The sequence below is a fragment of the Globicephala melas genome, chromosome 7 (assembly GCF_963455315.2).
Source record: "Globicephala melas chromosome 7, mGloMel1.2, whole genome shotgun sequence".
Taxonomy (NCBI): domain Eukaryota; kingdom Metazoa; phylum Chordata; class Mammalia; order Artiodactyla; family Delphinidae; genus Globicephala; species Globicephala melas.
The window spans coordinates 3,146,866-3,167,869 of record NC_083320.1 but is presented as its reverse complement, the minus strand read 5'-3'; the positions used below and the strand labels follow the sequence as shown (position 1 = coordinate 3,167,869).

Genomic DNA, 21,004 nt, shown 5'->3' with positions numbered 1-21,004 from the left:
TGCTGTGCTGGCTGTGCCGGCTGCTCGCGCCCCGGCTCTGGCTTTGCGCTCCATCATTTGCCCCTTTTTGATTGGGCCTCTTCCCAAAGGGTCAGGAGGCAGAACTCAGTTCTTCGACCTTCTCACTTACAACGTTCTTCCTTCCAGCCCAGCTCCACCATTACACCCTTGGTCTTGGCATGACTGTACATCTGAAACCTCAAACTTCCCACCCTGTGGCTCCCACTTCCTACCTTTCAGTGTCTGGTTCTGACTTCCTTCCTGACTACAGCACCAGCCCTGCTTTTGAGTTCTTACTTAAAAAAAAAAGAGGGCTACGGACATCAGAGAACGTGTTGAAATTTTTTTTTTTTTTTTTGCGGTACGCGGGCCTCTCACTGTTGTGGCCTCTCCCGTTGCGGAGCACAGGCTCCGGACGCGCAGGCTCAGCGGCCATGGCTCACGGGCCCAGCCGCTCCGCGGCATGTGGGATCTTCCCGAACCGGGGCACGAACCCGCGTCCCCTGCATCGGCAGGCGGACTCTCAACCACTGCGCCACGAGGGAAGCCCGTGTTGAAATATTTCCGTCTTGATCATTATTTCTGTGCATGTTGAGCTGTGTATTTGTTGAGGTGACTTGTCTGTGTAAGTTGATAAGTCAGTGTCCTTCTACAGTGTGAGTGCCTTGGATGGAGGCGCAAACCCTCTAGATCAGGGGTTCTCAACAGGGTTCTCTTTCCCTCCCAGAGGACATGTGGCCACGTCTGGAGACACCTTTGGTCATCCAGGTAGGGTGCAGAGCGTTACTGGCATCTAGTGGGTGGAGGCCAGGGATGCTGCCAGTCATCCTCTGATGCCCAGGACAGCACCCCAGCAAAGAATTATTTCACCCAAAATGTCAATAGTGCCGCTATTAAGAAACCCTGCTCTATACTTATATTAGAGTTTCCTCATAAAGTCTCACCCCATATTTAATACAAACGCCTCGACAGAAGTGGGGATAAGAGGAAGGGGCTTCAGTGTAATCTGAGTAACTAAAGTCAAACCCACGGGTCAGAAGAGGCGTTTGGAAAATCTACAATGGGCTTAGGGAACCACGCCCTTCCATTAAGGTAGGCGGGTCGAAGCTGCCCAGTGAGGTGGCAGGTATAAAGGTGCCTTTAATTGACCTCTCGGCTGGCACTCAGAGGTGACGTGCTCAGCAGTGGCTATTTGATCTCCTGCTTTTCCAGAATTTCCACTCTCACGCTAAACATGTCTCTCCAGATGGCTGTTCTTCACTCTTCCTTAAACTTCATCTAAAATCTTCATTTTTCAAAGGTGAGGCTTTTATGTTCTATGTTAAGTCCGCTGGAGAGATACCTGGTTCATACGGATTGATGATAAAAAAGGTGCCCATAATCTGGTACTTTCCTGGAGGCTAACAGTTGACGACTTCTCTTTGCCCTTTGTTTCAGGGGCTAAAATGCAGAGGGGAAAACCCTTATTTTAGGGTGTGGGCATGTGTTTTTAGTGCTGTGCTAAAGTGTGTTCCAGTCTTTATTTTCCTCTAGGAAACTTCATTTTCTTAGAAGGATTATTTTAGGGTGCTCTTTTAGAAATTTCTGTACCTTAGGTTGGAAGGTTGCTTACTTCTGACATTTCTGTCTGTCCTGAAGTCAGATTGTCTTCAAGTCAAGCTGTTTAGTGGGAGTGCCTGGATTTTAAACCGTTGAATTCACCCTATGTGCCCTCAACTTTCCCTGTTTGCTATGGGTACTGTTTAAATTTAGATTATAAACTCCTGCGTTCCCCACACTTCCTTTCTGTGACTGACATTTGTCCGTCACCTTTGTAGCCTGATGGATTTCTGGAGTTTTCAGCCAGCAGGGTAGAGACTTGTTTCATGGCTCTGACTGTTAGGCACATTCTATCTCTCCTAGAATGTTAAACTCATAGGCAAGATTACTGAGACCGGAGCCAAACAAATCGGTGAGAATCTAGAAGAAATTTTGCTTCTGTTTTTTTAACCATCATTTTATGTTCCTAAATATATTCTGAAGCATTTCGTGTATTTCTTATCAGTGGGGTGTTCTGTTAGCTAGTGAATACAGTTGTTGAAAGTAAAGCCTATTTTCCTTATTTTACTATCAATTCTGATCAAAAGTTTCTTAAATGGACTATTCTGAGTACATATATAGATATTTTTTCTTTGCATTAGGGTTGACTTACAGGGACTTTTCCAAGTCTTTTCCTATGTGATTGAGAAATATGTAATGGATTTGAGTTGTTTTGTTCTCAATATTTTTAGAAAATAATTGGGTGGTATTTGCAGTGTGTTGTGTTCATGAAAAACAGGACTGGTTTTCCTAAGAGGTGCTTTATTGGAGGTGTTTGTGGCCATTTCCTTGGACACAATATATGGTGGGGGGGGGGTTCTGTGATCATCTGGTCTGGTCTTAAGGGTCAACAGTTCTGAGGAATGGATTGAAAAAATGGCTGCATCCCTCCCCCCTCCAAGATTGCTGTGGACTTATTGCTGAACGCTTTTGGAGATGAACTTAATTCCAGAGTAAAATAAGTCAGAAATTATTTTAAATGTGGACAGATTTTACCCTGTGGCAGCCTTATTGGGCCTCCTGGAGCCCCGTGGAAGGGCTCTGGGCTCAGGTACTGAAAATAGCATCACCCTGGCTGTACCAGAGGCGGCTGTCTGGTGGGTCCTTCAGTCTCTGCTCCTCCCAACCTTCGTCGTCCCTCAGTTCTGTGTCCACAGTCTCTGCACCAGGACTGTGCTTCTTGTTATCTGTCCTCTCCTGGCCACTTTGGTTTTCTCATCCCCATTTAGCTCAGAATCAGGCCAAATCCTGAAAGTCCAGAAATGCCCTCACCACTGTCCCTTAGTCAACAGTCTCCCACACGCCCACCCTGTTTTAGCTCAATCTCCGTTAACTCCCACTTTCCAGCCTCCAAACTGCCTCAAGTCTCTTCCATCCTTAAAAACAGACGGACGCATGAACAAATCTCTCCCCACCCAAAACCTTCTTGATTCTGTCTTCCTCCGAGGCTGTAACGTGCCATTTATTTTGTGTGCATGAACCGTTGAAAATGCTTAAATGTAGAATTTCAATAAGAGGATACAGTAGCCGGTGTTTTTCTAGTTGCAAATTAAAGGCTTTCTCGACCCTGGCCTCTCCACTCCATCTACCCTAACACCAGTATTCACGCCAGCCTTCTGAATAGTGGCTTCCAGAAGGCGCCTCTGATTTTCTGTTTCCCTAACGACCCGTCGTCTGTCTTGGCTTGTTCTTGACACTCTCTTATTCGTTAAATGTAGGAGTCCCCAGATTCCTTCCTTCAGCCTCTTTTCTGTTATATGCATGCTACCATTTTTATCACCACCTTAAACCGGTTCATACTGCTGGTGCCAAAGTGCCTGCTGGACACCTTCCTCAAGGCTTTCTGCCCCACTTCAAGTTCAGGGCAACCAAAACTCAAGCTCATCACCTTCCTTAGAAAATCCAAAGGGATTTTCAAAATATATACTAAATATATACTAAATGAAAAAAAAGTGGTGAATTGCTGCGTGCCAGGTAGTTATGCAAAAAAAAAAAAATCCAAAAGTCATGCCGTTTTAAAAAGAGAGTTTCTATTCTCAGTTGCTACAAAAAATATAACATACTTAAGATCAATGAGAGTTAATGATAAACTATCAAAGTCCTCCATTTTCCTGGGAGAATCATCCATCCATCCATCCATCCATCTGTGAGGTGAGCATCTGCTCCCTTTTTTTTTTTTTTTTTTTTTTTGCGGTACGCGGGCCTCTCACTGTTGTGGCCTCTCCCGTTGCGGAGCACAGGCTCTGGACGCGCAGGCTCAGCGGCCATGGCTCACGGGCCCAGCCGCTCCGCGGCACGTGGGATCTTCCCGGACCGGGGCACGAACCCACGTCCCCTGCATCGGCAGGCAGACTCTCAACCACTGCGCCACCAGGGAAGCCCCTGCTCCCATTTTGGAAGAGCCCACTCAGAGTCTCTGGGGAGAGTGAGGACTCAGTCACGGGCAGCGGTGAGTAGGAAGTATGTGGCGGTAGGACACCCAGCACAGGGCGGGTGCTCAGCAAGCAGGAGCTGTCTGTATGCTAGAAACCAGCTCTCTTGCTTTCTAGCCACTCTTGCCCCCAATATTTCTGTCCACTGGAGGCAGGCAGGACCCAGGCCCGAGTGTCAAGTTCACCGTGGGCCTGATCTGGGCCAGCTGACTGTGGGGTACAGTTTTCTCTGTGAATGGCAGGCGGGGACTGGCTCCCTCATCTGATGTTCCTACCAGTGCCCTGGGTCATACCAGGAGAGCGAGCTACGGCCTGGACCTGGGTACGCGCACTGCTTTGCCAACACCCTTGGAGCAGGAGATGGGGTTATTGGTCCAGGTTCAGCCCAGGGAGACAGCCTGTCTGGTGACTGTCTGTTCCCAGTGAGGATCCCTGGGTGGCTGGGGGAGGGAGCACCTCTGTGTCAGGCAGTGCACCGGATGCTAAGGGCTTGGACTTTTAGCAGGGACTTGGGTTAAAAACCTGACTTCACTCTGCCAGTGTGCATCTGTGGACGAGTTATACAACCTTTGTGGGCCTCCGTGTGTGTACACCTGCCTAGACCTCGTTTTATTGTACTTCACTTTATTGTGTTTCAAAGATACTGTGTTGTTTTACAAATAGAATGTTTGTAGCAACCTTGTATTTAAGAAATACGTTTCCTAAGGCTATAGGTGCCATAGACAGTGATTCCTCTGATGGGTCTGGGCACCTTCTACACACCATTAAGAACATTTGTGATTCACCAGAAGAGGTCCCAATATCAGCATTAACAGAAGTTGGGGAGAAGTTGATTCCAGCCCTCATGGGTGACTTTGAGGGGCTCAAGTCTTCAGTGGAGGAAGGGCTGCAGATGTGGTGGGAGCAGCAGGAGAGCCGGAATCAGAAGTGGGGCCTGAAGATGGGACCGAACTGCTGCCATCTCATGATAGAGCTGATGACTGAGGGATTTTGCTTCTTGTGGATCTGCTATGAAAGTGGTTTCCTGAGATGGCATCTGCTCCTGTGAAGATGCTGTGAAGATTGTTGAAATGTCGACAAAGGAGTTAGAATATTTCATCAACTGAGTTGATAAAGCAGTGGCAGGGTTTGAGAGGAAGGACTCCAAATTTTGAAAGAAGTGCTACTGGGGGTAAAGTGTTATCAAACAGCATTGCGTGCTACAGAGAAATCGTTCATGAGAGCGAGAGTCACTCGATGCAGCGAACTTCATTGTCTTATTTTAGGAAATCACTGCCGCCGCCCTAGCCTTCAGCACCCACCACCCTGATCAGTCAGCAGCCACCAGCACAGAGGCGGGACCCTCCTCCAGCAAAAAGATTATGGCTTGCTGAAGGCTCAGACTGCACCAGTGTGGGCCCAGGGTCTTTATATAAAGAGCTGTGAGGCCAATGACAGGTTCAGTTTTCCCTTCTTTAGGTCAAGATCCCACTTCTAGCAGGTAGACTCTATTTCCAGCCCCTTCCAAGCTGCTGGGCAGTCACTGACCTGCAAGCACCTAGTCACCGTTTAAACCCAGGGACTCTGTCCTGAGAGGCACCTTAGGTTTTGTGGCAGCTTCTGTCTCGGGCATCCCTAAAAGCCACCATGGTTGTGGTGCTCTGAGCCCTCCCAACAGAAGTGTAATGTCGAAAATCTCAAAAGCAGTTCTCTGACGTGCAATAAGATTACACGCAGGAACGTAATTTCTTAAGGGGGCCCCTAGAAGAGAACAAAAGGTAAGTAGAATGATCTAATTGTGCTCTGGGAACCTCAGACTCATAGCTAACCAGCAAATGCCACAACATTTAACCACTTTGGGGTCGCACCCGAACATGGTTTACTGGTCTTCGTGGTGCTGGGCTGCTTCTGGGTTCACCAGCTTTGCCTCCTGCTGTGGTCGGTGCCGAGTGCTAGAGCAACGGAGGCAAATCCTTCCAGGATGTAGCACAAGGTAGAGGGCGGGCAGGGGAGGGCACAGTGGTTCCTGGCTGCACCCCTAGTTAATAACCCACACAAAACCAGTTTCCAGATCCCAGCCATAACAGCTGTTTTGCATGAACGTGAATTCCCAGCCACACTGATTACAGCGGAATAAACGTCTCTATGTTGCTTCTACAAACAGTGAGCTTACATGCATGTTATAACCTTATACGGATCCTTCTGACTAATATAAAAACCACTTCATATTATAAAGCTGGTTCATGAAGGGATTACCCAGATTTGCACGGCACCTTTCAGTTTACAAAGCATGTCACACAGGCACGCCTCGGAGACATTGTGGGCTCGGCTCCAGTCCACCGCAGTAAAGTGCTTATCACAATAAAGGGAGTCACACGAGTTTTACGGCATCCCAATAAAGGGAGTCACACGAGTTTTACGGCATCCCAGAGCATATAAAAGTTATGTTTGGGGGCCTCCCTGGTGGCACAGTGGTTGAGAGTCCGCCTGCCGATGCAGGGGACACGGGTTCGTGCCCCGGTCCGGGAAGATCCCACATGCCGTGGAGCGGCTGGGCCCGTGAGCCATGGCCGCTGAGCCTGTGCGTCTGGAGCCTGTGCTCCGCAACGGGAGAGGCCACAACAGTGAGAGGCCCGCGTACCGCATAACAAAAAAAAAAAAAAGAGGGGGGGGATGGAGACTGCCTGGGAAGGGGCTTCCTAAGGGGCCCTTTTCACTAGAGAGCTACTTATGTCAAAATGAACAGAAGGCAACTAGACCCTCTACACTTTGTTCTGGGGCCCCGGGGTCTAAGTAACACCAAGAAGTGTGAATTCAGCACCACTTAAAATACAGACTGACATTTCCCTACAGCTGGGACGGGCCTGAGCCATCTTCACGGTATGGCTGGGCTGGAACACATGTCAGAACATAGAGGCCTCTCATCTAGAAGGATGTTAGCAAAGCAGTTTTCTCTAATTTGCTACTGCTTAGTAGAATCAGCAATCTCTTGTGCCTTTACTATCATTATTTTATTGTTGGTATTGTTAGTTTGTTCCTGGGAATAAAACTGGTCAACCAGTTGCTTCTCCCTCCACGATAGTGCCCTCCAGCCAGGCCCTCTCACAGCTTTCGTGGAGGCTGTGGGTTTGTTGTCTTCTCTGGGGCTACCCACAATCTCTCCCGGCTCTCAGCCATTTAAACCTGTCGTTGCCCAGCTTCCTTCCTGCTGCAGAGAAGGGCAGGAAGGCCTGGGCGCCTGGAGGGAGAAGAGAGCAGGCTGAGGGGCAGCAAGGCGGCTCCCCTGACTGTGCTCAGTGGGGGTCCTCCCCTCCACCCTGGGCGCTTTCATTATCACTGTCATGTTTCAGATGAGACTCGAGACACAGGGGCTCCATAACTTAGTCATGATCCCACAGTAAGTGGCAGAGGCAAGAACTGAGCCAGATGGTTTAATTCCAGAGCCACCTAACCCCTTCCCTATGTGGTTTTCACAAAACTGGTAAGTAGCCATTGGATGGCCACCTGGGAGCTGGGGAGGGTGCAGGTGTCTACAGGCATTGCCCTGTGACAGTCAGGACAAAAGAAGCCTGTTCCCTGTGCCCTGCTCAGGGAGATGTGGTCATAAGGTTCCAGGTGGCAAGAAGCTCTAGAATTTGCTTATCTAGATCAGAATATTCAAACTGAAGACTCCCAGAAAGCGGTTTTATTAACTGGCTATCATTCTCATCTGTGGAGCTCTTAACTAAAATCATCTTTGCTTTCCACCATAGATTCCCTAAGTCCCGTACTTGTTTATGTAGAACAGCTTAAAATTATTTTTGCCAACTAGTTTAACTCTATAGAATCAAGAACTGTAACGCACTGACGTATCTTAAAAGTGTTATAGCGAGAAAACAAGGTATTAAAGGTACGCATTTCAGTCTTTGAAAATTATTCTTGCCAACCTAACGCTGCTATCCATCGAGGCCTGGCGCTGTGTCTCCGCTCATCAAAGTGGAAACCTGCTGTTTCTCCCGCAGAGACCACTTTGGGTCTTTACTCGGCCTTGCTTTTCTGCTGTCCCTACTCTCTCCTAGGTTAGGACCTCGGTCCCTCAGAACCTTCTCTGTTCCCCACCCCGCTACGCCCCCCGACACATACACCCTTCCTTCCAGAGCCCCCTGCCCTGAAGCCAGAGCGGGAAGGCAAGTGCACACGGGCCTTGCGCTAACGTGTTACCGAGGAGGAGGTGAGTGGGGCAGAGTGGGGAACTGGGGGACTGTAACATTTAAATGTATATTTGCGGTCTGTCGAGGATTTCGCTGGAGCCGCCTTTGCAGAGAATTAGGGGCGGGGAGGTGGTCCTTCTGAGAACGGCCTCCGAAAACGTGCCCCCAGGCTATGGGCAGGAAGGGCCCGGGACCGCCTGGACGCAGGGTAGGAGGCCGGGCGGGGCGCGGAAAGCTTCCAGGCGCCACAGGCAGCGGGCTGGGCCGGGTCAGGTTGGCATTCCGATGAAAATCTGCGTCGCTTCCTGCCCGTCGCTTCTGCTTCGGCCTGGCGAGGTCAGGAGACGTTTCGTTGCTTTGCATGTAGAACTGCTAAAGAACGAGCGACGCGAGTTCTGCGGCTGGAGGAGGCGCGTGCTGGGCGGCCGGGGCCCCGTCCCGCCGCTGGACGCTCCTCTCCACGCCCTCCCCGCGCGGCGCCCGGCGGGGACCTCGGATCGGCCCCTGCCCCGCACGACCTCCCGCCGGATCCCTGGCCGGTGCAGCCCCCCGGCTCTGAGACGCCGCATCCGCGCCAAACCGCGTTCTTCTGCCGCCTATTGCGGAGGGGGAGGCAGGCGGGGCCGCACCCGGCCCTCGGATGCTTGCTCTTACCCCCGCGGGCCGCGCGGTGTGGTCGCCCTGGAAGCCGGCCCTTTCTCCGGGTGACGCGTTAGCTGGGTACCCCGACCAGCAGGTGCTGCGGGACTCGGGCGAGGTAATCGCGACCGCAGAAGCTCACTTCGGCCTGTATTTGGAGAACACCTTGGGGCGGGAGCGCAGCACCGACGGCGAGGGGGCCGGGGGCGGGGTCTGAGGGGCAATCCGCCCCACCCCCGCGCGGGCCCCGCCCCGGGGGCCCCGCCCCGCTCTGGCTCCTCCACCAGAGGACCCCGCCCCTCGCGCAGAACCCTCCCCCGCGCAGGCTCCTCCCCGGGGCGACCCAGGCCACGCGCGGGCGCCTCCCCACTCCTCCCCGGTCTTCCGAGGCCTCTCAGCTCGCCCTTTCTCGGCGGGTGGGTGGGCGGCCGACGGGGGGCTGTGGGCGGGGCCGGCTACGGTCTTTTTTCCCCACCGCCTTTCGGGTGGGGGTCGGAGGAGGGCTGGGTGATGATTAATAACCGCGCCGCTGGGGCGCGGGGAGGAGCGCTCGCTGAGAACTGGCCGGGCGGGGTGCGTGGTGGAGCGCGGGCGGGACGCTTGTGGGAGGAGGGCTGGGGGCGGCCCCAACTGCTCTTCTCCCGGGTGCCGCCACCCCAGGCCCGCGGGCTCCCGGGTTCCGCCACCTGCGCCCCGCCCCTGCGGCCGCACTCCAGCCCCGGAACCGCGGAGGCGCGACCCCGCCTTGGGAAGGGCGAGGTTCCCGTCCCGACGCGCGGATTTGTCTCTGGGCAGTAGCCCCGCCGTTCTCGGCATGTGGCTGCGCTGAGAGCCGGCCCGCTCGCGGATCCGGGGAGCCGGGCGTTGGCTCCCTTTCCCTGCTGTGTGAGAAGGTGGACCTGCAGCCGGCAGGATGACCAACCCTGCGGCCGCGCAGAACCAGGAAATTGACTGTCTGAGCCCAGAAGCTCAGAGACTGGTAAGAAGAAAACACATTTTCGAAACTTTTGGTTCTGATTGCCAGTGTTTGGTCCTTATTGATGTTCTAGGAGCCAAGGGCAGGCGGCACCTTCCGCCGCAATCATCTGTGCCCGGGGAGGTGTGGGGCTGCCTCGCCTGGCCGGGGACCCCCTTAAACGAACGTCCCCACGCGAGCATGGGCGGGGGGTGGTGGCCTGCTCTCGGTTCAGTTCGCGGCTCGGTGTGCACTGCCCCCCCGCCTTGCGCTCTGCAAAGCACATTTCCCTGGGCAACGCCCCTCAGCAGGACGGAAAGGAACTTCGTCTGGTCCCCTCTGCCCGCAGTTACGGCCTTTTGACGGGCTCTGCCCAGCTGCGTGACTCGGCCGCGGATCCAGCCGAGGTGTGAGACCTGCGCGTGGTCTAGAGTTTCGCTCAGAGCTTCTAGTTTGATGTTTTACAAAATACAGTACCTAGGAACTGGTGCCCAGAGGCGGTGCCCTCGCTCTGAGGCTGGCGCCCCCAGTGGCTGGGTGGCTTGGAGCACTTACCCTGCGCTGGACCTTAGAACCAATGCGTTGCACCCGGTTTCTCTAGTTCCCCCAAGGACCCCAGTTCCCAGATCCACTTTGACTGGTCTCCTGGGGTCACCGGGTCCGAAGGGGATCCTCCCTCTGGGGGATTTTGCAGTTATCCGGCTCAGCACCCAGCGTTGGAACCATGGATGTGGGAGTAGTTTGGCGTTAAAATCGGGCAGGGGGTGAGGTGGGGAAGGTTAGTAACTACTCCTTTTCATGTGGCTTGTGGTTGATGATGAATGGGAATATTTAAAGGTGAAAGGGCGTAGTTTGGAAAAGAAGCACATCATTAAGTTAGTACCGCAGACAGGGAGAGAGACCCTAGATTTCCACTTTATCCGGCCTGTGTGGAACCTTGATAAAAGTGTGAACCCCAAATAATCACTCCTTCAGCAGGTAGGAATTAGTCACCTACTGAGTGTTTGTGGAGGATTCAAGATGAATAAGACTGCCCTGCCCTGAGCTTCCCGGTCAACACCAGAGAGGAGTGTAGAAATAGATTCTGATGAATACACGCTTGAAAATGACACTCCTTGCTGAGGACAGGCGGGTGGGTATTTTTAAGGTCCTCGTTAGTGTGCTCCTCTGACCTGACATAATGTTCCACCCCTGGACCAGGCCTTTGGAGCTGGTTCCTACCCCTTAACCTACTTGGGAACCTACAGAGAGATCCTTGAATCACCATCAGGGAAGGGCCCTTGGAGGAAAGAAGGATGGGAACGCCGCTGAGAGATGCCCAAGCTCCCGAGGAGCCGCCTAGGCAAACCATAGATGGCAAGAACAGGCTGATGTTAATCCTGGGCAAGATCTGAGCTCAGAGGAATGAACTGCTGGGCAAGGAGAAGAAAAGAGTGACCATGGAGAACAGGATGTGAGGAAGGGAGCGCCAGGCCGTCAGAGGCAGGAGTAGAAATAACACCTGTCGCCCGAAGGCGCTGGCTGCACGCTCTCATTAACCCTTAACTTAACCCTGGGACTGGATCTGGTCGAGATGCGTGCTTCACAGAGATGCTGCTGGGAGCTGGTGACAGGAGAGACGGGGACAGCTGCCGAGTGAGGAGGTGCTCGGTGGGCACAGCCCACCTCCTACCCCGAGTTCCAGGATCCAGTAAGCTCTGAAAATCAGAAGTTGTTTCTCTTTTTTGTAAGTTGTCAGCAGGATTCATTTGGCGGTGATGGGAGGCTCTTCGCGGCCCCCAAGTCTCATCTTATTGTAGGTATCTGTGCCAAGGTCCCCAGGTCCCATTTGGCCGATGGGAGGCTATTTTCAGTCTTTATTCTTCTCAGTGTGAATATTCGTACATTTCTCTGCAGCCCTGTTAAGTTTCTTGATTAAGGGCTGTTACTCTGGGTTGTTACAGAATATATGGTGTATGCATCTTGTTACCTTTCTAAAATCCAAAAATGTTGAATTCTGAAACACATTTGGTCCTAGGGGTTTTCAGTAATCAATTGTGAACTTGCTCAAGTAAATAGCAGCAAAAACTTTTTTAGAGTAGGACTGTTTTTTGAGGTTAATGGTTGAAAAGGAAACCGTTGGGCTTCCCTGGTGGCACAGTGGTTGAGAGTCCGCCTGCCGATGCAGGGGACACGGGTTCCTGCCCCGGTCCGGGAAGATCCCACGTGCCGCGGAGCGGCTGGGCCCGTGAGCCATGGCCGCTGAGCCTGCGCGTCCGGAGCCTGTGCTCCGCAACGGGCGAGGCCACAACAGTGAGAGGCCCGCATACCGCAAAAAAAAAAAAGGAAAGGAAACCGTTGCTGAAGGACCAGTGGGGTGGGGTGGGGTGTGTCAGAAGGAGTCGCTCAGCAGCCACCCTGGGCGGTAGTGTTCCAGCGGGAGAACGGTGGGCATTTCAGATTGGCTTGTGCTGGCTTGTGTTCTGTGCCCAGAGACCCTGTGTCCCGGGAACAGGGGTCACCAGGGGAGGAGGAGGGCTGGGGCCACCTGGGTGTGAGGCCAGAGCTGGGGTTGGCAGGAGGAGATGGACTTGTCCAGCTCCATCTCATGGGGCAAAGAAAAAAGCAGGCTCCGAGCAGGAAGTCCAGGCTCCTTGCAGGAGAGGACAGCGTAGAAACCATGTTTCTTTAACTTTTGTAACTTCCCCATGTTCCTGCCGGGTTGTGTCACCTCTGGAAGTTTTCCACATACTGATTAGCACTAAGTCCTCACAGACGACCAGCCCCATTCTGAGAGAGGCTATCAGGGTAGAACGTGAACCCCCAAGTCTCATCTTACTGTAGGTACCAGTGCGCAGGTCCCCAGGTCCTGGTGGCGAGGGGACATGTGGATGAACGGGGGTGGGTGAACACAGTGCTGGGGGGCCGACCCTGCTGGGCTCAACAGGAGACCTTTGAGCATTGGAATCATGGTTTGCTTTAGACGAATCGTTTTCCCAAACAGTTAAGATATAAAAACAGTAAGTTAGTTCTTTCCTCATAGTAGTAAGAGTGTCCCACTAGGGCAAAGATGGAGACTCAACTTCCCTTTTTCTTTAAGGGTTAGTTTCTGTTCAGCCTGAGCTAGTATCAAAGTAGTGGAAGCCTCCTTAGCAAACTTCTTGTAAACCCTGCCGTCTAAACTGCCACTTACAGTGAGCACAGGAAATCGAGTTATTTATAGCAGCTGAAGTGTTTTCAGGCAAAGTTGATTGGTGTATTACCTGATTAGAGTGAGGTTCTTATCTGGTTTCTACAGAATTATGAGGCCACAAGTTGGTGCGGTGTGTTTGCCCCTCAAAAGGCAGCGTTCAAGAGGAAATTCTTATCCCTGAAAAATCAGGCTGTGTGACTCAGCAAAGGAAATGTGTTGTTTTTTTTCCCGGAACCCACAGACTTTAGTTATTTATTTATTTATTAAACATCTTTATGGAAAGGAAATGTTTATGAGTAGTTACTCATATGCCAGTGTTTCCGAAATATCTGATCATATTTAAAAGTTTTAATCTTGGAGCCCCATTGGCCATAAGGTTCGAAATGCTAACCTGTTAAGGCAGTGAGCCTGTGACATCTCACTGTATGTTAGACGTGGGTCAGGGAGAAGAGGAACTTTTATTTACTTTACTGCTTTTACTCTGGGCCACCCAAATTTTACTCTGTGTGTGTGTGTGTGTTTTAAAGCAGCTTATTTCCATATTTTCATGGATTGGATTTACCAGAACTTTCATTATTCAGACAGTCTAGATAAAATTAAGTAAATGAACTTCGTCTGAGTTAAACAAAGCACTATTTTGACTCCATCCAAGATTAAGTGATGCAGAATTGCCATGTGCTTGACTGCATACCACCACTAAAATCCCCTTTCTGTGCCTCATGTATTCATTTGGGGGAGGGCCAGAGTTTCAAGTGGTTTTCTCCTTAATACTGTAACTTGACAACTTTAAAGCCATATAAATAGTTTTGTTTGGACGCTAGAGTACACCTACTCTAGTTGTAGTTTAAATGACTATAAGGAAGATTTACTTTTCGTTTTAACTAAAATGTTTCATTTATATGTTTGTGTAATAGAGCTTATCAAAGCAACATCTTTTCTTTCTTTCTTTTTTTTTTTTTTGCGGTACACGGGCCTTTCACTGCTGTGGCCTCTCCCGTTGCGGAGCACAGGCTCCGGACGCGCAGGCTCAGCGGCCATGGCTCACGGGCCCAGCCGCTCCGCGGCATGAGGGATCCTCCCAGACCGGGGCACGAACCCGTGTCCCCTGCATCGGCAGGCGGACTCTCAACCACTGCGCCACCAGGGAAGCCCCTAAAGCAACATCATTTCTGATCCTGACATCTGTTTTATTATCTCTGGCCAGTGGGTGTGTAATCTTCCTGTGGGAAGAGAAGTAGGAGTGGGCTTTTGTTGCGGGTGGGGAGTCTCCCCCTGCCTCCTCTGGCATTCCCCCAGCACTCTTTCTCCTGGTGAGTGCTTCAGCATGCTTGTCTTCTCCTGCTGCTTTCAACCTCCTGTGAGCTGAATTCACACTGTCGTCATAGAAGACACTGTGTAGGTAGTAACAGTAGGTAGCATCTCCCAACCCCCTGCCGTGTCAGCCCTGTTAAGTGTTTTCTGTAGAAGTCTTCCCTCCCCCCTTGCATAACCTCAGCGGTGGTTTGGTTATTTCCACTTACACATAAAGAGAAAACGGGCTCAGAAAGTTCAGGGGACTTTCCCAAGGCCACACAGCCAGGAGGCAGTGGGGGCCAGTTCAGACCCAGCCCTGCTGGTTCAGCGCTGGTGCTGGTGATGTCACCACCATACACGATGCTCGGGCAGGGTCCGGCAGGCAGTCAGCGAGCATCATTGCTCTTGTCAGGCTCTCTTTTGCAGCCCTGGGGCCTCACAACCCCAGTATCAGGGCTGAAGGGTTTCTTTTTACTAAGGCAGCCTGTTAGGACACAAGACCTTGCTCCGGAGTGCATACCGAGAAGTCTTCATTTGATTAACGTTTCCTTTCTATTTCTGGTAGTTTTCAGACAAAAGCACACTCAATGAACTGTATTTTTTCTAAGTAAGGAGAGGCATAGTAGAAATGACAGAGCTGCAGAAATTTTCATCTTTCTGTTTTTCATACTGTACCAGCTTTTTAGCTGTCACTTGTGTCAAGCCATGCCGGGAGCTGCTGGGCGCCAGCCTCATTCCTGCGTGCTGTACGGCTCCTACCGCCATACAGACAGACAAGCTTGTTGAGGATGGAAATGACGCGTTCTGGCTCTTTCCTAGCTGGTTCCAGGAGAATCACTTGAGCATAGGAAAGGCTGTCAGTAGTTGTGTGCTGCCTACGTGGGAAAGTGTGGAGCTGCTGGAGGGTCCAGCCTTATTCTGAGAAGGAACAGTGTTAGTGTTTTGTGTCACCTTAAAGGTGTGGAGTTTGCAAGGAAGACCCTGAGTGGACCAGGTGAAGTGAAGGGTATGGAGCCCAGAGGCATTGGCTGGAGGGAACCTGTCACCTGGAGAGCTGCACAGGGGAGGCCAGGCTGCTCTTACCTGTCACCCATCGGTCCTGTCAGTCACACACAAGGTTATTTGTGGCCATCACGCCCTTGCTTTTTACTCCAATATGTTGAAGGCAGTGTGAACATCACTGATCTCAGAAAAACATTTTAAATGTATTAACAAGAGAATTTATTTGCATGGAAGGTACTGTGCACGCTTTTTATTCATCAGCTTGATGGATCGTTGTGGGTCGATGGATCAGCTTGTGGGTCGTTGTTAAGCCTAGGATTGTGTTGTGAAGTTTGAAGAGGTAAATGTTATTAGTCTGCTGTCGATAAAGGACCGTGAATAATTTTGTTCCTGATTAAACTGTTTGTTATTCTGGTATGTTTTTCTGAGAAGCAAAGTCAGGAGATTTCCAGTAGCAAAATGGGGAAAGAGAACTCTATGGACAGTCTCAGGGTGCAAAGAATTCACCCCAGTGTAGAGACATAGCATTTCAGAGGCAAAGGGAGCACCCAGAGATCACGTCACCTGGTCCCCTTGCCCCCGGTATTGAGGGCTAGTGTTCAGAAGTGGTGCAGTTTGTCCAAGTTCACATAATGGGTCAGCCACAGAGCCAGCGCTGGTAGCTTGGTCTCGAGACCCCTCTCTGGACAGTCTCTGTCTTCGGAAACTCAGGGCCCCGCTGAGAACACCACAGTCACAGCCGCGAGAGGTAGCTTTTCCACCTGGTCCCCCACGAGCCAGCCCCTCACAAGCAGTGACGTAAAGTGGCCTTGCGAGGTAAAGGCTTCTTTGAAGGCTGCTGTTCTATCATAAAATTCCGTGATCATTTTACAGTCCGTAACTCATCTGATTTGATTTTGATGGAAACATAGTGTTTTAAATAACCAGTTAAACTTTAGTCCTTAACTTTATGTCCTCCAAATCGTCAAGTAACATTGATAACGTGTCTTGTTTATTTTGTGGCTTAAGCACTGGTCCCCAGACCTGTGCCCTGAACCTGTGCCTGGGCTGTTTCAACAAGCATGGCTGCGCAGTAGAGGGGTTCATTCCCCCTCATCCCACCCCGAAGTTTTAAAACTGTGGTTTGCAGCTCTGTCAGACCCAGTGCCCCTTTTTTATAACAAGTTTTTAACATCCTTATTACTAACCTGAAATGAAGTTCCTAGGTGGTACAATCTTCCTTCACACATAATTTCAGGTCAATATAATGTTTTAACTGTAACATTAAAAAGAAATAAAATGAAAGTAAATTGCAGTGACAGAATGTGAATATTGAGAGTAACTCTTGGGAAGGTTCTGAACAAAGCCGTGTATGATCTTCCCTTGACTTCCATGCAGATTGCATTCCTGGAATATTCAGTGTATGTTAAAACTACTCAGAATGTATTTTGAATTTATAAGTGAGTTGGAATGAATTTGTAGGTCTGAAAGTTATAATGTGGTTTTTCTATCTGCCTGAGTAGCCAATGGGGAAGTTCCTCATTGTGTGGGCCTGTCTGAGTACAGGATGGTTGGCATACCACGCCCTGCCCCTAAATGCCATCAGTCCCCTCCTCCAGTCACTGTGACTTCCCAGCACCCCCCCCCAGCAGTTCCAGAATGCCCTCTCAAGCGTTGGCACTTCCCCCATTGACAACTGTCACCCCAAAGTGCCTTCTTCTCCGTGGCCATCATAATTACAGTCATGGCTGTAAAGAGCAGGCCCCCTCGTGGGGGAACTTATCGTGATTGCCTGAGCGAGGGGTTGGAAAGATGAGATGTTGAGAGTGGAGTAAAATGCACGTGGCAGCTGAGGGACACGGGGGCCGTGGACACATGTGGTACAGAGGCCAGGATCGCCACTCTTTCCGAGCTGCCAGCTGGTATACGCTCCCGCTCCTGTTCCTGCCTGTGCAGGAGGACACATTGCCCAGTCTGCTTGGTTGCTTTGAACAGCAAACTATTTTTAGAATCTACTGCATATGAGGAATTGGGGGTTTACATAGAAAACAGAAGTTGGTAGCGGTTGCCACTTCCTGTAGCAAAGTCAACTCAGGAAAATAATAAAGATCAGAGAGGAAATAAATAAAATAGAGATTAAAATATAGAAAAGATCAATAAAACCAAGAGCTGGTTTTTTAAAAAGATAAACAAGATCAACAAACCTCTAGGCAGGCTCACCAAGAAGAAAAGAGGGAGGACCCAAATAAACAAGATAAGAAATGAAGGAGAAGAAATAACAACTGAGACCACAGAAATACAAAGAATTGTAAGAGAATACTATGAACAGTTACGTGCCAACGAACTGCACAACCTAGAAGACATGGACAAGTTTCTAGAAACATACAGCCTGCCAAAACTGAGTCAGGAAGAAACAGCTAATTTGAACAGACTGATTACTAGAAGTGAAATAGAATCTGTAATTAAAACAAAAACAAAAACAAAAAACAACCTCCCTGCAAACAAAAGTCCAGGACTAGATGGCTTCACTTGGGAATTCTGCCAAATATACAAGGAGGAACTCATTATAGGTATCCTTCTCAAACTATTCCAAAAAAATTGAAAGGAAGAGGGAACACTCCCAAATTCATTCTATGAAGCCACCACCACCCTGACACCAAAACCAGACAAAGACACTACAAAAAAAACAAAATTGCAGGCCAATATCTTTGATGAATATAGATGCAAAAATCCTCAACAAAATATTAGCAAACTAAATACAACAATACATTAAAAAAGATCATACACATAATCAAGTCGGATTCATTCCAGGGTGGCAAGGATGGTTCAACATACGCAAATCGATCAATGTGATACACCACATCAACTAAAGGAAAGACAGAAACCACATGGTCATCTCAACAGATGCAGAAAAAGCACATGACGAAATTCAACATTCCATTCATGATAGAAACTCTCACCAAAGTGGTTATAGAGGGGACATATCTCAACATAATAAAAGCCATTTACGACAAACCCACAGCCAACATAATACTCAGTAGTGAAAAGCTGAAAGCCTTCCAGCTAAATTCAGGAAAAGGATAAGGATGCCCACTCTCACCACTTCTATTCAACATAGTATTGGAAGTCCTAGTCATAGCAACCAGACAAGAAAAAGGAATACAAGGTATCCGAATTGGAAGGGAAGAGGTAAAATTGTCACTATTTGTAGATTAGGTGATACTCTGTATAGAGAACCCTAAAGTCTCCACACAGAAACTGTTAGAACTAATAAATGAATTCAGGAAGGCAGCAGGATACAAGATTAATATACAGAAATCTGCTGCATTTCTTTACACTAATAAGGAAGTATCAGGAAGATAAAGTAAAAAAAAATCTTGTTTAAAATCACGTCAAAATAAATACCTAGGAATAAACTTAACCAAGGTGATAAGCTGGGGCTTCCCTGGTGGCGCAGTGGTTGAGAGTCCGCCTGCTGATGCAGGGGACGTGGGTTCATGCCCCGGTCCGGGAGGATCCCACGTGCCACGGAGCGGTTGGGCCCGTGGGCCATGGCCGCTGAGCCTGTGCGTCCGGAGCCTGTGCCCCACGATGGGAGAGGCTACAGCAGTGAGAGGCCCGCGTACGGCAAAAAAAAAAAAAAAAAAAAAAAAAAAATTATCTGCTGAAAATTATAAAATGTTGATTAAGGAAACTGAAGATGATTCAAAGACATGGAAAGATATCCCGTGCTCTTGGACTGGAAGAATTAATATTGTTAAAATGGCCACACTACCCAAAGCAATCTACAGATTCAATGCAATCCCTATCAACATACCCATGACACCATACCCATAGAACTAGAACACATCATCCTAAAATTTATATGGAATCAAAGAAGGCCCAGAATTGCCAAAGCACTTCTGAGGAAAAAGAACAAAGCTGGAGGCATAACCTTACCAGACTTCAGACAGTACTACAAAACTACAGTAATCAGAACAGCGTGATATTGGCACAAAAACAAACATAGAGACCAATGGAACAGAACAGAGAGCCCATAAATAAACCCATACACTTACGGTCAATTAATCTACAACAGAGGAGGCAAGAATATACAGTGGAGAAAAGACAGTCTCTTCAACAAGTGGTGCTGGGAAAACTGGACAGCTGCATGTAAATCAGTGAAATTAGAACACTCCCTCACACCATATACAAAAATAAACTCAAAATGGTTTAAAGACTTAAATATAAGACATGACACCATAAAACCCCTAGAAGAGAACATAGGCAAAATATTCTCTGACAAATTATAGCGAAATTTTCTTAGATCTCCCAAAAGCAGTCTCCCAAGGCAAAAGAAATAAAAGCAAAAATAAACAAATGGGAACTAATTAAACTTAAAAGCTTTTGCACAGCAAAGGAAACCATAAACAAAAGGAAAAGACAGCCTACGGACTGGGAGAAAATACATGCAAAGGATGGGACTGACAAGGGCTTCATATCCAAAATATACACACAGCTCATACAGCTCAATAAAACAAACAACCCAACCAAAATATGGACAGAAGACCTCAATAGACATTTCTTCAAAAAAGACATACAGATGGCCAACAGGCATGTGAAAAGGTGCTCAACATCGCTAATTATTAGAGAAATGCAAATTAAAAGCACTATGGGGTATCACCTCACACCAGCCAGAACTGCCATCATTAAAAAGTCTACAAATAGTAAATGCTGGAGGGGGTGTGGAGAAAGGGGAGCCCTCCTGCACTGCCGGTGGGGATGTAAGTTGGTGCAGCCACTATGAAGGTTCCTTTAAAAACCAAAAATAGGGAGAGGCCACAACAGTGAGAGGCCCGTGTACTGAAAATAAACAAAAAAAAAACAAAAAACCAAAAATAGAGTTGTCATATGATCCAGCAATCCCACTCCTGGGCATATATCCAGAAAAGACAAAAACTCTAATTCAGAAAGATACATGCACCCCACTGTTCATAGCATCGCTATTTACAGTAGCCAAGATATGAAACAACCTAAATGTCCATGGACAGAGGAATGGATAGAAGATGTGGTGTATATACACAATGGAATATTACTCAGCCATAAAAAAGAATGAAATCATGCCATTTGCAGCAACATGGAGGGACCTAGATATTGTCATACTTAGTGAAGTCAGACAGAGAAAGACAAATACCATATGATGTCACCTATATGTGGAATCTAATAATAATACAAATGAATCTATGTACAAAACAGAAACAGACTCACAGACTTAAAAAGGAAACTTATGGTTACCAAAAGGGAAAGGGAGGGAGGGAGGGAGGGAGAACAAATGAGGAGTTTGGGATTAACAGATACTAACTACTGTATATAAGATAGATAAGCAACAAGGATATATCTTACAGCACAGGGTATTATATTTAATATCTTGTAATAACCTATAATAGAATACGATATGAAAAAAATAACTGAATCACTTTGCTGTATACCTGAAAGTAACAACATTGTAACTCAGTTCTACTTCAAGAAAAAAAGAAAAAAGAAATGGCAAGTCAGGAAAGGGATTCTGTATCACAGCCTCATGGTTCCTTTGCACTGTCTGCAGCATGTTGTAAATCGCTTTAACACGGGGCTGTGTGTGTTCACCAGCGACTCTGAGATTTCAGCCTTGCCCAACAGGAGCTGTAGTCCTTCCTCATTCCCAGGAACAGTCACACGTGGAGACAGAGGGCCCCTGCTTGTTTCTAAACAGAACCGGTTCTTTGTCACACTGCTGGCTTCAACTGCATGATATTCCTATTATATT

At 48.9% G+C, this 21,004-nt stretch overlaps 1 protein-coding gene across 26 annotated transcripts in view; it reads left to right on the top strand.

Moving 5' to 3' along the window:
- LRRFIP1 (LRR binding FLII interacting protein 1) overlaps positions 1 to 21,004 on the top strand; it is a 142,529-nt gene that overhangs the window by 46,980 nt on the left and 74,545 nt on the right. The window contains exon 1 of one of the 26 annotated variants that reach the window (XM_070045883.1): positions 9,289 to 9,797. The exons of 19 other annotated variants lie outside the window; for them this stretch is intronic. In XM_070045883.1, coding sequence (XP_069901984.1) covers positions 9,732 to 9,797 — 66 coding nt within the window. In that variant the 5' untranslated portion in view covers positions 9,289 to 9,731. Of the gene's footprint in view, positions 1 to 9,288; positions 9,798 to 21,004 lie in introns of those variants that run through there. 6 more of the 26 variants (XM_060301661.2, XM_060301654.2, XM_060301658.2 and 3 more) reach the window with 6 other exon arrangements.